At 36.7% G+C, this 17,573-nt stretch overlaps 1 protein-coding gene and 1 long non-coding RNA gene across 2 annotated transcripts; one reads left to right on the top strand and one right to left on the bottom strand.

Annotated features, from left to right (window-relative positions):
• Positions 1–2: 2 nt before the first annotated feature.
• Positions 3–15,923, bottom strand: slc38a5b (solute carrier family 38 member 5b). The gene is made up of 16 exons (XM_027033120.3): positions 15,751–15,923; positions 9,817–9,955; positions 8,675–8,744; positions 8,442–8,557; positions 7,470–7,543; positions 7,288–7,380; positions 6,410–6,491; positions 6,166–6,248; positions 5,220–5,278; positions 4,628–4,744; positions 4,294–4,373; positions 3,842–3,942; positions 3,513–3,637; positions 3,018–3,162; positions 2,746–2,849; positions 3–2,629 (listed from the first exon to the last, which is right to left on the bottom strand). Exons 2-16 carry the CDS (start codon positions 9,873–9,875, stop codon positions 2,525–2,527), a joined length of 1,413 nt encoding a protein of 470 aa, XP_026888921.2. The 5' UTR covers positions 9,876–9,955; positions 15,751–15,923; the 3' UTR covers positions 3–2,524.
• On the top strand, positions 2,772–3,638 carry LOC145653746 (uncharacterized). Its single transcript, XR_014119932.1, has 2 exons — positions 2,772–2,908; positions 2,998–3,638. It is a non-coding gene; the product is annotated as an uncharacterized LOC145653746 (long non-coding RNA).
• Positions 15,924–17,573: the final 1,650 nt, after the last annotated feature.

The raw sequence follows: 17,573 nt of genomic DNA, 5'->3' as shown, positions 1-17,573 counted from the left end.
AATACTTATTCATTTCTTTATTGAGAATGGCAAGCACCAAATCAGGAGCCAGTTCAGTAAGCCAAAACAAAGCTGAAGTAGCTTCATCAAATATCTTTGGTGTCACTGGATGTCACAAAGTTGTGTCTCTTCATGAAACATTGGCACTTTTTTAAACAACCGACTCAAAATGGGTAGAGCTGAGGGAAAAAAGTATACAAACATTACTACACATTAATACTTAATATTTAAGGATAGCGGGATTGCTGGGGAAAAGCAAATAATTCTGTAATGGTTTCCATTTGGGGGTTAGAAGAAGGCAAAAAGAAGGCAAAGTTAGAGTGCATAAATTTGAAAACTTGTTTTATAAGTTAAAGAGAAACACTGAGGCAAGGTGTCTGAGCTGAGTATAATCCACGAGGCATTTTGGTGCACGAATGCAGCTCTGTTAAGAAACAAAACCAGAACAAAACAGCAGAACTGGCATAGCCTGCATGTTTAAGATAAACTCCACCAATCATCAAATGCTGAGGTACTGACATACACAGATAACAGTTCATGACCGCACCAAAGATGCCCCTGCACGTCATCCATGTTGTTATACAAAGAATAAATACCCTCAGCTTGGAACGGCTCGTAGAAATAACTTCAACTGCGCATCAGTGGAGCTGATTACATGAGCACTAATGCTGTGTGCATAGTTTACAGTTTATTACAGAGAGAGTAAGGAGATGTGAGCATGGTAAGAGTGCTTAGGGGGATATTTGGTGTATAGTAGGTTAGTAAATAATTCTGAGTTATTTTACAGCTTTTAAGAAGAGCAGTCAGGCCATGTTTGTGCTTGTACCATCTTGCTAATGTACGCTGCTTTTTGTAAGTGGGGATTTTTATTAAACAAGCATTCAGATTTGTCTTTGATGATTCGTCATGATAATTGCAAAGATTAGTTATTAGAGTGCTCCTGCTCCTGAAATTTTATTTTACAAAGAGCGTTTTGTTTCACAGTTTTCTATTGACCACGAGGAAAAGCAATTTATGACATAATAGCCTTCCCTTTTGTTTTTAAAACTTGGACTGCCTTATATGCTCATATAAACAAGCTAAAAAAGGATTTTTTTTCTATTTCTTTCTTATTGTTTTCATAAAACAATTTTTAAAATTTGGACATTGATTCAGGTTTTATCTGTGGCTCAGAAATATCAACATGAATACACTGTGAATTACTGAGCTTTAGTCATTCACTGTAAACCAATTACAACTTAATCCACTGTCTTGGTGATATTGATAGTGGCAGCCTTCTGGAAAGCAAGGTTATAAATAAACACCTTAAAACACAACAGATGAACTTCTTCTGAGACAGTCCTCAACAAATTCACTTGAAGTATCAGTTAAACACTGAATTCCATTACTACAACAAGTTGTACTTTCTCGTACCTCTGACTTGTTATGCAAATGAAATGTAATTTTAAATACACAAACAAACAAAACAAAGTTGTGCAGAAATGTCTAAAACTAATTGTTCAATTTAGAATTTGTTCAGTCAGTTTAAAACCTCAAATCACGGGTTTCAGAGCAATGACCCTGTAGTTTCAGTAATGAGGCTTTGGGAGTATTTTGCAATCTGAAAAGAAATCTGCAAAATTTATAGCCAGAGCTCAGAATGCAGGAATACATTTTAAGGCACAAGATTGTTCAATGTTGTTTGTTTTACTTGGCACTTTGAATGTTATAAAATGGGTTATCCTCAGGTGTTAGCAGCTTTATGCAATAGCCTATATTTCACACAAACAGAGATAATTATAAATCTGATTGTAGCTTTAAAATTGATCATATTTTTTGTCACAATTGCCTTTTTTTCTTGCACAATTTGGGTACTCAAATCTTGCATTTTGTGACTTACTCCAAATGCTTAGTTCAGGTCCTCAGCCATTACCAAACAGATTTTTAGACCATGTGTCATAAAAATGTGTCCTCATTACATTGTAGTGTACTAGATCAGACTGAAACAAAAGAAATTATGATACATTTCCATGTCACAGTATCTTTAAGACAAGACTGGGCAAGATCAACAAAAGTTGTATAATTTTTGTAATACAGGAGAACACAGAACATAAAATAAACCTATCCAGTTGCTTTTACCGAATCTCCCTTTTCTTACAGCTGTTCGACCTTTGGAATTTTGTACAATCTGTAATAATTTTCCAACAGAAATGTAACTGCCTTTTCTCTCCAGGGATTGTCAAAGCAAGTGACTGCATGCAGGATCTTCATCTGAAATAGCTGCCACAGAGGGATGTGACATCACCATATTCACCAAGATCCTCCACCACGGAACGTTTCGGTTTAATTTTAAATATGGTGGGAAGCAGGTTCTACCCTCTCTCATTAGGGTAAGACACCAGAGATAAGATGGGTCCAGCCTAGCAGGGTTGTGTTTTTCTTTTGCCGTTATCTCGGATTCCCACCCAGGTTTGGCAGGAGAGGACAGCTGGATGGGGTTCTGCTGAGCAGGCATGTTGGACCCTGGTGTGTTTGTGGCTGGGAATCAATGTCCCCCTCCACTACGGTTTTCTCCATTGATCCAGTCCAGGGCTATAAAGGTTAAGCTCATGGACATGAAGATGAAGCCCAGAGCTGTGAAACAGGCAGCCTGGAAAGGGATCAAGATGGAATATGAACACTTCTCTGAGGCTTGTCACTGAGTTCCATTCAGACAAATGAATTCATTCTGGAGATGCATTATACAAGCAGAGGTTCAGTACCAACCTGGATCTTTGGTCTAGAAAAGGTTGGTTCTTGATCTTTTGGAACAATGCGTATATAGAATAAGCCTGGGAGAATGAAGATCAGGCTTGGTGCCGAGGTTGCCCCTAAAGATAGAGATCACAAGATTGATCTCTCCTCCAAGAAACATTCCCCATTCACCTAAGTATATAACTGAAGACTATTTCACACAAGCATTTTGTTGGGCTTATAAAAGTTTATTTTCTCCATTTATTGTGTTGACCTTTACTTAAGGTCTCGTCTATGGGACTTACCAATGATACCAAAGATGTCTCGGATGTTGGGCACAAAGATCACAAGCAGGTTGACGAAGAAGAGGAGGCACACGGCGATGAAGATGTGCCGAGCCCAGTGGAAAGGTTTCTCAGGGAACAGCAACTGCAGCAAAGCTCGACGAATCTGAATGAAAGGAACAATAGTCGTATTCACAACGTTTATCATGTTCTAGGAGTCATTAATTCATCATATTATGACTCAATGAATGAATGAAACCAGTTTTTCTAATTTGGATGACACTGTATATGACAGTAAATACTAGATTTGGACTAATAATGTGGACAAGTCGCAACATTTTTAGCAACCTAGAGAGAGTTTAGCAGTAAACTGCTTGATGACCCAGGGCAGTTTCATGTAGGTCAACACATGTGGGTCATGTGCCTACAGACTTGTTAAGCTCTATAAATATCAAAAACAAACAAAACATATTCCACCTATGACCAAAGCAAGTCCAGCATAGATGGCACTGTTACCGGGAAGAGAACGACAGGCACAGTCAATGTGACAGCAACCAGTACAGCCAGTCGCACACACAGGATCAGAGTGTCCAGCGGGTCCACCTTACTGTAGGTGTGCAGCAGCTCTGCCTCTGTGTTTGCTATTTGCATCAGAAAGAGAGAAGAGTCTCAGTTTTAATGTGCTTAAGTGAACTGAAAACAAGAAGTAGGCAAAGGGACTGTTTCGAGGCCTATTAAGAGTTTGTTGACTAAAGTGAGGTTTAAGCCAAAAACAAATAAATGTAGTAACACTTATGGAAATTTACAGATGATATTAGCGCATGTATCAGATAGCTCTGGCTTACCAAAGAAGGTGAGGTATCCAAAGATGGCTGTGAGCAGGTACATTACAAACATGCCCAGGATGGACACGTTGGCAATGGCCTGCATGCGTCTCTTAGTCGGGCTGTTAAGAGACCAAGTACAGTTATGAATGAAGTCTCTATTGCCATATATACCAGACTACCAAAATTAGTCTACGCAACAGATAAGCTTAATTTCTCAAAGCACCACATAATAATACGCAGTGCAATTTTCTTTCCCCTAGAATTACTGGACATACACCTTGACAAACTACATATAATACGTAGTCCACACTACATGAGCTACTACGCGAACAGTAATATCATGAACAGTAATATCATGATAAAGCAACTTTTATCCAATTTACTTGCTTAAATGGCATGTATGTTTCCTATATGGAATGTAATTGTAATTACTATATGGCGTGAAATTGTAATTGCATTCTGGAACATACTTGTGGAGCTCAGTGTAGATAGGCAGCACCTCAGGGTGACACACAAATGCAAACGCCAGGATGGGCACTGTGTATGCCGTCTGCAAGCCAGTTCAAACACAACTAAAATTAGGCTGAATCATCCGAGGTGTCATTCATCCCAAAGCATGGTGTGCATAGAGGCATCCCTGGACAGCTTCCACATTGCCACTATATAATCAGGCCAAACACTTGCTCGGTAACACGATGCCCTGAGACTTATCTAAGATAGATATTTTCTATAAATACTGCAAGTAGCCTTCAACCATACTCAGATGAGTTATAGTTATGTAGAGGAAATTTTTGTTTTGCTGACCTGCTGGTTGATAGTGAAGTATTTGGCCTCACACTCTACGTCTATAGAGATATTGACTGCTGTGTAATTGCTGAACCCCTGCAGAGGGCAGGGAATGTTGAACTTCTTGTAGATGACCTAGAGAAAAGAAAGGGTGAGGGGGTGAGTGAGCAGGTTTCACAAGCCATAAAGACTTAATCTACTTGATACTTGATCTGAACACTTGATCTTTCTAATCCAAAATTCCCAATGACTGTTTTTCCTTAACTAATCTTCATAACTGTGCCATTACTACAAATACAATTACATTATTGCAGGAACATCCATGGCAGAATAGAGATTAATTTCAGTTCTGGAACATGCAATGTTCTCTTATCTTCCAGCAGACCATTTTATTTCTTTAGCCAATAAATAATCTTATGGTTCTGCTTTATTTATGCAGCTCAAAAGAGAATGTCTATATTCTAAATCCCTTCTCTTTTTCTTTCTTCTTTTAAAATGCATTAGTCATTGCAAATTAGTCATTACAAACCTCAGAATCTGTGCAAAACAACAATACAATTAATGATCTCCATGATTTGCTGAGGGAATCTTCGCATGTCCATTTACTCACCGAGATGAGGAAGAAAACCATGCATGTCAGAGAAAAACCACTGGTGTATCCCAGATATCCTACAAGTACAAGTCATAATATGAATATTAACTGTAGTCCAATATCAAACATTTGATTAACAAGAAAGAATATGTATAAATATGCTTTCAGCTGAAAGACCTATAGGGTGATATTTTGCCTTGATTAAGTGGTTCTTGTGTAATTCAATATCAATGCCATCCTTTAAATCATATCAGATCTTCCCTGAACAAAAGGTATCTCAAGAATCTATAAGGAGTGACCAGTTATAATAATAAGCATTTTTCTTGCTACTTTACTGGAATTCACTCCACCCAGCATAACAACAGTAGCACACTATCACATAACAATTAAGAAATATGATTCTAATTTGTGATTGCTTTTCCTCATTTTAATGTGGCAGAAAGTGATCTTAAAACAAAATGAATTCCTGCTGGAGGACCCAGTTTCCCACTTGCATCTCCACTGCTTCACCTTTCTTTCCTCCAGTTCAGACATGGATCTCACAACTTCAAAACAAGGCTGCAGCAGTGCTGCTCATTTGTCTATTCTGACACTTGCACTTTTACAGATCTTGCTAAAATGTGTTTATCCTGATATGTACAAGGGCAAACTAACACCTAAGATGCACTTGTATTAAGAAATTTAATAGAGTCTGCACCACTAAGTCATACACAAGAAATAGTTCTTAATAAGTATTAAGAAAACAATACTTATAAACTTATTACACAAAGGAGCATTTACAGTCCCTGAGAACAAATGCACACCTAAGGTTTACTACACAAAACCATAACACCTTTAAAGCATGAAGTTGTAAAAATGTCTTTCAGTTTGGTGCAGACTATATGTTAGTATAAAAAGCAACATTACATGGAACAGGAAACAATATGATAAAAAGGTAAACTTATGTGTGGATAGACCGACTTACCAAGCTGCCTCATTAGGGCCAGTGGAAGAATAATACAGATGGACACAATGATGATCAGATAGTTGCCATTAAGAAACCACTCCCTAAACACAGACAAATAGAAAATTATGCCCTACTCCATGCAGTAAAGGGTTATGTACTGTTATGTAACAGTCGTGTTCCATACATTTGCTTAATTTTTGAGCCGTTTAAATGATGGTTATTCTGAGAGCATGAGGAACATTTCCTCTATTTCCTCACTTACCCAGTGCTGTGCTGAAGGCCCAGAAAGGCCTGAATGACCAAAGGTAACTCGTATTTTACAATGAAGAGGTAGCTGGACATTGCTGCGATAGATAGATAGATAGATAGATAGATAGATAGATAGATAGATAGATAGATAGATAGATAGATAGATAGATAGATAGATAGATAGATAGATAGATAGATAGATAGATAGATAGATAGATAGATAGATATTTTCTCTTTACAGCAAGAAAATACACTCATTTGATCTCATAATTTATACATTTAATACAAATACATAAGTAAATCTCTATGCTGTTATGTCACTCTATCTAGTATGTAAGTCTTGTAACTGTATAAACTACACAATAGACAGTTGTCAGTGGTGTTTTAATGTTTAGGAGATGAATATTACAGAAAATTGCCATTTGTCTCCCAGGAAAATAAAACAGTGGTTCCATGGACTGGAAAGGATATTATACATGAAGACTACATTAACAATTCTTGTGAGACCCAGAGAATGCCCATATCAGTTTAGCAGATGTGCCCAGATTCAGTTCTGCTGTCTGAAAATTAGCCTGAATGGAAGTGATAAAAGCTAAACTAACAAAAGATTGGTCTGACATAGTAGCTCCAACACAACAACATTTTCAAAGTTTATATAGATGTCATCTGGAAAAAAAAAAATATCCCCATGTTTATTATTTGTGCTGTGATAATTTATAGAGCTGAGCTGTCTTTCTGTCTGTGTGGAGCATCTCATTTATGATGAGATAAGCATGGTCTAATTTGGGGTTTCTGATAGCAGTGCAGAAAGCCATGCGTTTAGCCTATAATCGACATGGAATATTTTAGTCAGCCATTTGCAATAATATCCAATCTGGCACTGTAACTCACCTCCGATGTTGTGCATTGTTATGACAACAGCAGCCAGTATTTTTCCGGTGTGTCCAAGTGCCCGCTTACCGAGCTGCTCGTAAGCACGGATACCTGCCCACACAGAGAAACGATCAGCAACTGCAAGGGTGAGGCCTCTTCTGAGGGCAGGTCTATATGATCACAGCAAAGTCTTGCCTTACCAACAACCCCTGCACTCCTCAGCAGGAGATGGATGGAGTAAGATGAAAGAACAGCGATGCAGGTCAACAAGATACTGTAAAACAAACCCCACAAATTAAAAACAAAAACTTATTGGTGTGGAGGGAAAGATAACATCTGTCATATTAGCTCTGATGAGACAGTTTAGTGGATTTGATGTATCTGGAAACAACTTAAGACAGCTTGTATCACAACATAAATACTATATGCTTTCTAGGAACTAAATACTATGAGTAAACCAAAATGTTCTATTATCTTCTTTCATAGCAGGGTGACAGAATAAGTGTATATTTGTCTGTATGTGTCTGTATGTGTGTGTGTGTGTGAGGGGAGAGAGAGAGAGAGAGAGAGAGAGAGAGAGAGAGAGAGAGAGAGAGAGAGAGAGATAGATAGATAGATAGATAGATAGATAGATAGAGAGAGAGAGAGAGAGATTTAGGAACATTGTATTTATTCATTTTCACTGTTCATGTGATCCTTATGCACACCTTGCCCGAAGTGAAAGACTATCCATTGTAACTGCTGTGAGTAATTCTGTGTACTGTAATCTTCATTGTGGATTAAGAGTAAACTGCACACTATAAGATCTGACTGAAAACATACACAGAAGCCACTGTGGGCCTAAAATGAAACTTTCTTGAATTAACATCTTACATTTTACAGCACATGCCACCACATAGCAATGGGTCAGAGAGTATAGTTTGAAAATAAATCATACAGTATATATGACTGCTGCTCCCAATAACTGCTTTACGAACCTGTATAGCTGAAGTGCACACATCACAACCTGTGATGTGTGTATCATCACAGCCTGTGATGTGTGTATGCTGAGCACTTCGACCAGCCCTCTGAAATTCATCCTTCCATCATCAAATTATCAGACATTATACTGTAGTATTTTGTGATCTTGTGTTAAACAAGAATGAACTGAAGATTCAGTGTGAAATACTCACGGGAAAAGAATGATGCCAGTATTGGACAAGGCATAGGACAGACCAAGGATTCCACTGCCCATGATAGCATTGCTAAGGTTAAACACAGACATTCCAAATGAGGTCTTCCCTTCAAACTACAAAAGATGCAAAAACAGACTCAGTAATATGGCAGCAACATGACGCATACATCATTAAATAAATATATATTAGGGATCAAAAATTTGCTACCACTACTACAGTTTTGCACTTACATCTGTAAACTGAGAAATTTTTTTCCCATTGCTTTTATGTGGTAAAAATTCCTCTTGTTCTGGTGACGATCTGCATATTTGCAAAAATAAAGGATAAGGTAAACCATTAGCATCAACTGGTCATGAAGTCTTTTGATTAGGACACATTGTTCATGAGGAACATCAATCTGCACTACCCACAAACCTATTCTGCAGCTTCTGAAATCACTATGGACTACAAAGAGTCTTAAGAGTAATTCTCCTGTGCCTGTCATCTGGGTTTTCTTTTTAAATAATTGTTATTCTCTGTGAAATCTTCTCATTTTGGATCTGTCTTCTTAATCTTCCTGAATTGGTGCCTCACTTAGTTACTATGAACTATGTTTTTTGTAATTAAAACGTGCCCTTTCATCCATTTCCTGAGTCAGCGCATTACAGATTAGGAACTCATAGAGTCCACTGTTTTCTTGGGACTCTGAGTATATATTTCTTCGCCTCATCCTTTCTCCCATTTTTAGAATTATTTTAATTCTGTTTCTTTTGTTGCTGAAGATGGTTATGGTTGTGGTCCTTTGGATACACAGAAAATGTATGTAAATCTACTTGAAAAGTTTAGTTTAATGTAGTTGAAGATTCCTAATCCACATAGCCAAGACAGATATTTGTTCATCTGATTTTATATATTTAAATTACATCTAAAAAAAATATCTGCAAGGAATGCAGTAATATGTCCATAAATCCAAAGCTAACAGATCACTGTGTATATTCTTTGTACTTATGTAAACTAGGACTGTGTTCTGATGAAACCAATGGGGGGGGGGGGGGGTATTGCCCAATTATTAAAAAAAAGTTATTGTAGTTCCATTGCAAAATAGATTTATTTTACTGTATTTATTAATTGACTTTTATCTTCTGCTGTTTAACTCTTTCAGAAACAAATATTATGACAGACACAGAAATAATGACACTTTATTAATACAACATTGGCACTATTGAACAGTTAGTGAGATGTGCTAATGTGAAAAGACTCAGGTAGGTTTAATTTAAGTATGATCTACACATTCCGAGATGCCTTGATCTGTATGTGAAAAAAACCCCACTATCCTGATTGCAATGGCTATTGATGGTTACATATCCAAGTTAAACACAAAGAGGACTCATACCCATCTTCCATACGCTGAAAATCAAGGTGGTGTCCATTTGATAGTTTCTGAAGTTCCATCCTTTGTCCTTCTTTGGTTCTTTCTTTTGATCTTTTATCAAATGAAAAAAGTTCTGCCGGCTATGGTTTCAAAAGGCTCTCTGAAAGAGAAAACACAGCACAAAATAGCTCATGGCTTATTTTTTATAATGCATTTTTAAAATGGCAGCTTGACAGTGCCCTTTAAAAAGATGCTATGTGTCATGAATTGAGCTTTCCAGGAATTTGTTAAGCAAAAGGTGTGCAGGTCTCGACACCAACTGATGATATTTAGTGTTCTTTTCGCTTCATAGGAATTTCAGGGTAAAACAACAAAGAAATGTGTGCGGTGGAGACAGTTGAGTGGAAAATGTGATCTGAGGTCCATGCCTTTATTCTCACTCTCCAAAATGACAGACATAATGTAATTCCATTCTGAATACAATAAGCTCCAGCAGAATCTGATAACACACCACAGGCTAAAGAAATAAAGTTGTGGGACTTTAGAGCTCCTTTACAATGACACTTCAGCTTGTTTTTATATACTTTGCCTCATACTATATAAAATGTAAAAATCTAATAAAATGTAATATAGAATATTTTTTTCCCAAGACAGACTTTTACAAAAGAAGTGTGACAGCAATTCTTTATGTATTAACACACCTTTGGAAGAGTAAGTTGGTAAATGACAGGATGAGATTCGTTTTCATATAAGGCTTTGGTAATATACTTGTTAGTGTAGTTGCTATGACTCTTACCCCTGAGGAAAGCACATTAACCTCAATCTAAGGGAGCTGCTATATGTCAAAGCACTGTGGGTAGCAGCTATCATTCATCTTACTATGAGAAATTAGTGCAAAAATATAATTTTAACAAGTGTTGATTTACACTTTTGCAAAAGGACATGGAATTTTACACTGGTCACACTGGTATTATCATGTTATACATTAACTCGATAAACTCAAAACTAATGCAGACAGCTGTGTCAGAGGAACCAAACAAAAACGGTTTCATTGTGTGTATGTGAATTATTTTGTAGGTTCTCAAAAGTCTGAAAAACTGTCAACAAGATTCCCTCACCCTCTCTAAAGTTATTTTCTGACCAAAAATATAAACAAACATCAAACCATGTGGTGGTAAGATGCTGAGAAAAGCTGTGGGAAAACTCAACACAGAACATCGCTGTTTGATATGAAATTCATACTCAGGCAGTCCAGCATTTTTCCGGGTACTTGAGTTGGATACGTGGCTCACAAGCCCAGAGAGCCTGGAGCACAGCCAGTGCTGCCTGCCAGCTGTGACTCCCACACCACTTTCTCATCTAAGCCTTGTAGAATGACGTCCAGTACATTTGATAAATTTGCTTTAGCAGCATACTGTCAACACATGGCCCTTCACATGTACGTCTTTCCGTACACACAAATGAATGTGAATGCGTGTGCTCCACGTATTACCAAACAAGCATTGTTGGAACTGCAACCAGAACTGCAAAATGTGAAACTCCTTGGCTTTTTATTAAGACAAAAAGGTTTCTAATATTATTCGGCAACAAGAGGGTTACAAATAATGGACATTCCACATGGGTTATTAATCTAGTAGGATAGGTTTAATGAATCTAAATATATCACAGGACGACACTTCACATAAGGAAGGTATCAGTTTCAGCTATTTAAAAAACAAACAAAAAATTATTTGTGACTTACACTTAATAAAATGTGTGCTGTAGTATCAGTAAGCACATCTGAAAAGTAATACAGCAATGCAATGCAGCTGTTCTAAGAACTATGAACTTCGGATTTCATTCCAGCTGACTTACTGAGACAGAGTTGGCTTTAGCACATAATTGGAACGGTTGGTTGATGTTAAAAAGCACAGAGCATGTACGATTACATTCTTATTTATAATGCCATAAATTATGCTTATGTTTACAAGAATAGTATCCCTTTAAGACACAATTCATATTGATTAGAGGTGTATTTCTTGTTCACTGACAAACATTACTCCCAGGTATGATAAACATTTCATTAAAATGGGCCTGAAATTTATATAAAAATAAATTGCTCAGTTCAAAGAAATTATGTGCTGTGTTGTTACTTTTGCCATATACAGTTCTCTGCACTAATCTGAATAATCTACAGAAACCTGAACAGACCAATAACGATTTCATTCCTAGAATTCAAAATAAATAAATAATTAGAAAAAAACATTTTTCAACAGACACTAGAAACCATTCTTGGTGGCACTCTGCCAGGCCCGTAATCATCTTGTGTTCCTGGTTGCTTTGGGGGGCTTTGGTGTCAGCCTAGTCTTCGGTAACTGAAACTCACACTCATTCTACTGTTTTTGGTCCTCAGAAACTCTAGAGTTGCTGTAGTAGTATGATTCAGGTCCTGCTGTATGGTGAAGTGCAATCCACTGAGTTTTGAGGCATTTGTTAAGCAGTTTAGATACTTCTGTACACTTAAGATTTCATGATGGCACATCATTAATAAAGACAAGTGAGAAATATACTGAGAGGCATACAGCCTCTTGCTACCATATTCCAAGCATGTGGTCCTTCATGTCCCACACAGTTTATCTTTTTTCCCTTTATACAAAGAGATTCAGCAATGAACTACAGATTCAAGCATCACCTTTTGATTCAATTCCAGACACTTTGTTAGCTCTGTTTCAGGAACTAATGATACAACATGACCAAGAAACAATTCAGAAGTCAGTTGGCCAATTGCTAACCTCAAAAGTGACTGTGTAAAAACTGATTTCTACGTTGTACACATTGTGTACATTTTACTGTATACTTTAATGCTACAGTAAAATGGCAGAATAAAATTCAATGTGCTGGAGTTCAGAGCCAAAACACCCAAAATTGAGTTACTGTCCATCATTATTTATTTATTTATTTTGTTTATTTTTCCTGAGCATATATGGAATAAATAACTTTTGTCAATGTATTTACATCTGGAAAACACAAGGTTATTAAAACATTCTCATGTATGTACCAGAAACCACTCCAACTGAAGAAACAGCTGTCATAAATCTCTGCTTATGGCAGCCACAAAATGTTGCTCTTCCATTCACCAATAATTTATTCCAAGAGGTGTGAAGTGAAAGGAAATGTTTATGATGCAACACCATTCTTGTTCTCTCACCCCACCTCCCAGTGAAAACTGACTGAAGTGTAAAAAGAAACCAGTCCAGACCTGCAATACCCTAGAATATATTACTAGAGGTATATTCACAGCATGGATGATTATTCACAAGTGAATTGGAAATTAACAGTGACAACTGGCTGTCCAAACAGTTGGATACTCTGTGCGCTATTTGCTTAACCTTCTTAGCACCCAGTTGAAACATTTAGTGAGATAGAAGGAGCAGTGGGAGGTTTGAACAGAGAGAGGGCGGGGCAGTAATATCCTTTCTCTGTCCTTGCTTCTGCTGATCATTTTTAGCTTTATAATTTAGCAAGGATAATTGTATGCTCTAAATTGTTCTCTCAACATTAGTCTGTACAGGCTCTTCTACTAACTGCTGTACTTACTGCACAGAACCCAAATGCAAAAAAAACCAGAAAGCTTATGTTCAGCTTGACAGATAAGCAGACATTATAGTACTCGTCACACAAAGTTTTCAGGGGAGGAGCTGGTTTCACACACCGTGCTGCTATCATTCAACGCACTCCACACCAACTTGCTGCTCAAGCTGAACAACTATGTGAGCTCTCCACCCATTTCGCCAACAGTCCCCATGATTACACTAGCTCACTAAAGCTCTGCCTCTCTTCGTTTTGGACACACACACACACACACACACACACACACACACACACACACACACACACACACACACACACACACACACACACACACACAAAAGCAAGATGAACTAAAAATGGTTAAAAGGCCCAAAATAGAGGCATTTTAGCCTATGAAATGCCTCTATGGAAGAGGCAAAAGTGTACTAGGCATGCCCATGCTTGAATTTCTCCAGTGCAGTGCAGTTTCTCCCTTTTCTGAAATGCCGGGCCCCAGACCTGACCATAAGCACATGCCTCAGCTAACCGAGAAATATACCCTCTACAGTTTTAACTTGAACATGTTACCATAAAACCAAAATGAAGAACTATCTGTGCATCGATTTTTAAAAATTTTAAATGCCTTTTAGTTGTGAGCGTATTCACATGCATGATCATGTGGTTGGTGCTAGCATTTGAGACATTTTTGCACACTACACAATACCTCATCTGTTAGCACCTCATATTCATTGTGCAGCCGCTGAGCTTCCATGGTCATAACAGAGGAGGTTCAATATGACCGGGACATCCGCAGTGACTAGCATAGGAAGCAAATCAATTGTGTAGGCAACAATTTCAATGTGGCCATTCCACTCTAAGCTCAAGGAAAAACAAACTAATTGCATTCCATTGGGTTTTCACTTGATAGTAATTTCCTCTGATAAGTGAATACCACATATTGTATGATAAGAAATGCGGTGTTGTAAGTCAATTTCTTTAAACCACAATGCCTAAAATCTTGTGGCATGTAATCATGACACTTCCAATTAAAAACCAGGCTAGAGACTGGTAAAGATTATGCAATTAACAGTCATTACTTCATGCAAGTACCAGTCAATACTTCCACCTATGTATGATTTACTACAGCAACATAAGGCTCCCACCCACATGAGCCCTACAGAAATTAGCGTTACCAGCATGTGACAGTACCGTGCAACTTCTTGTGGAAAAATTTACACTCTAAACTACTAATTAAGATAATGGTCCCATAGATTCACCATTTTTCTCACTGTTTCTGCAACTGAAGCCTTACGGCATTCTCTTTTCTACAGTAATGTGAGGTGACTTTATTGTGTATAAATGGGTGTCAATAAGCCAAGGAGGTTACCAAGTTCATCCATTTACTCTTACGATGAATGGGGAAGGAAATACTGCTCAAAGTATTGGATTAGTTTTAAGATGTGCATACAGGAATAAATGCACATTATGTAACTCATTTTGAGACTTTTTCTTTTTTCTTTTGGAAACACAAGACATTGGTTTTACTTGGCATGGTCCTAATTTAGTTTGAGCAGGCAGTCTGCACAAACTGTGAAAATGCATAGCCAGGCTACTTTCCATCTTTTTGTTGGACTAAAACTATGTTGGTGCAACCAACATGGCTTCCATTAAAATACTGAATATATGTAACAACTTCAGGACAGGAAGCATTACTTTTGTCAGACATTTTTGAGCATTTAGACTACAAGTAAGCACCAGAGAATGTCTGAAGGTCCAGAGAGGGAGGCAGAAAAGAAAAGAAGAAAAAAATGTACTTTACTTTGTGGAAGCACCCTTTAGCTTTCTTTTCACTTGCAAAAAGGCCACTGTTAGTCAAGCCAACGTAAACAAATGCAGATCAGAATCTAGGTTGCCACGCATAAATTCTTTAAAAAAAACAACAACAACAACAGAAAGGTAGTGGAAGATAGATATATATATATATATATATATATATATATATATATATATATATATATATATATATATATATATATATATATATTCACCAATTTATAGTGCTGTGTAAATATAAACTTTCCGAAAATGTAGTCCACCCCACCCCCAAGAAACATTTTCTTTCTGTAATTTTCATTCTTTTAAAATGCTACTTACTCAGCTAACAAAAAGAACCCGAAGCCGTAGATCTCTGGAACAAATAGCTACAATTTAAATTCCCTCAATATACAAACTTAATTACACAGATTACAGTGTAAAGATAGTTTGGTGATAAAAAATTATCATCTAAAATATATAGGTCAACGATAAGATTTCAAGTAAGCAAACTCCTGTCAAGAACAGTAGTTGGTTTTATGGCCCATGTGCCCTAGCAAAATATAGAGCTCTAAAAACAAAGAAGCCTCTCACCTTTTAAAGCTGCAATTGAGGCTTTCTCAGAGGCAGAAGAGATGAAGCATTCTCTGAGAAGTTTTCTTGCTTGAGACGTTGCTTTGTTGGGGTTTTTTTTAGGTTTTTTTTTTTCTTGGTTGTTGTTGCTTTTTCCCCAACTGAGAAAAGACCTAAAGTGGAGCCAAGGAAGAGAGGACACTGTGGACCCAGTGAAGGGAGCGAGAGAGCAAGAAGGCAAGCACATGTGTTCAGGAAAAAGGCTGAAAGGGAGGGCTGTTCACAACTGCTGTCTCAAGTTTCCTGTGACATCACACATACTAGTGAAGTCACTGCCAGACCAAGTTAAAAGAGGACAGAGTGTCTTTTTGTTATAGCCAAATATATAAATAAATATTTTTGTTATAGTGAACTGATTACGGTTATGGTTATGTTCAGTCTTTTTATTTAATGGTAAACACAGTACATTTTAAAAGAGGGTTTGTGATTTATTATTGCAAGTTAACGTATAAGCACATGTGAATATGTTGTCATATAAAGATTCAACTGTTTTCATTGATTTGATTGTGTGTTGGAGGAAGCATAACTTAAAAGTAAGGCAGTCTTTTATATTGCTGGTCTTTGAGGGAATCTTCCTGATAATCTCCAGCTTTTCCAGATCAACATTGTTACCTTTGAGTGATTCTTTTACTTCCGAAAAATTAGGCCAATCATGCAGTAAAACAAAAAAACAAAAAAAACAGACACAAACAAACAAACAATGTTTTGCATTAAAATAATCATCTGATATTCCCTTAGGTTTGAAAACAATGTGTCAGAGTAATGATCATGTGAAGATGGAATCTCAGTTGCTTTTCTGTGCTGGATTTCCTTTTGCTCCCATTAAGTATTAAGTAAATTATACTGTGACATAGAGGGAATCTTTGACTTTTCAGAATCAGAACACCATAAAGTCAACTTTTAACAATACCCATGTACGATGTACCACTTTTATACAGGGGGTGACATACATGAACCTTTTATTTAGAATAAAATGTAACATATAATTTGATGTAATTTGGTCCATTTTTGACCTTTTATTCAACTTTTAATTGAAAAAATGTTAATTACTAATTTTCTGGACAATTATAAATATAAATTATACTCCAGGTTATCACACCTATTTATTTATACTTTGGTTACATTTTGCAACAATTTCAAGTTTAACAAATTGTCTTTCATGCTAGATTTTGCATAAATAATCATGCAACAGTTTATTTTTTAAGTCTAACCTTTAAAGCACACTAAACATGTAAAATGTACACTTTTCAGGAAAGCCTGGAAAAACAAAATATGTTCATATTAGAAAGGTATGTGCAACAGTTTTATTTAATTATGATGCAAAATTGTTTCTTTCACAGCATCACAAATATTCATACGTACTGTTTTCCTGAAAGTAAACCTGATTAGTCTTATAGTCTAATATATTAGGCTATTGCAATCTATCAGTTAAAATATGGTACTTTTTAATAACCAGGAGTCCCCAACTTTTAACAGACAGTCATATGACTTTATGACTGTAGACCTTGATTGGTTTGTCTACAAAACACAGATCAGATAATCTCATTACCACAGAAAACCTAAGATAACAGCTGGCCAGTAAAATATAATTTACCACATAAAACTTTTGCCTTATATTGTTTTTTTTCCAACAGCTTTTAGCTTCCTATGAAGAAAACTTAAAGTTATCTTAAAAGAGTGTTTATCACAAACACAAGGCTTTACATGCTTATTTAAAGTAATATAACATTAGCACTAGTGATAACTTATTTTCATATATCTAAAAATATATTTAATACATCTTA

The sequence above is a fragment of the Electrophorus electricus genome, chromosome 25 (genome assembly GCF_041902795.1).
Source record: "Electrophorus electricus isolate QZ-2024a chromosome 25, ASM4190279v1, whole genome shotgun sequence".
Classification (NCBI taxonomy): Eukaryota; Metazoa; Chordata; class Actinopteri; order Gymnotiformes; family Gymnotidae; genus Electrophorus; species Electrophorus electricus.
This window is presented reverse-complemented; position numbering and strand designations above follow the sequence as displayed.

Bases quoted from the DNA above. Each gene is read 5' to 3' on its own strand.
- slc38a5b (XM_027033120.3), bottom strand. From the start codon at position 9,875: ATGGAACTTCAGAAACTATCAAATGGACACCACCTTGATTTTCAGCGT. The intron at 8,558-8,674 runs GTAAGTGCAAAA...CATCTTTTGTAG, and splicing joins AAATTTCTCAGTTTACAGAT to TTTGAAGGGAAGACCTCATT. The intron at 6,492-7,287 runs GTGAGTTACAGT...TATCTATCGCAG, and splicing joins AACAATGCACAACATCGGAG to CAATGTCCAGCTACCTCTTC.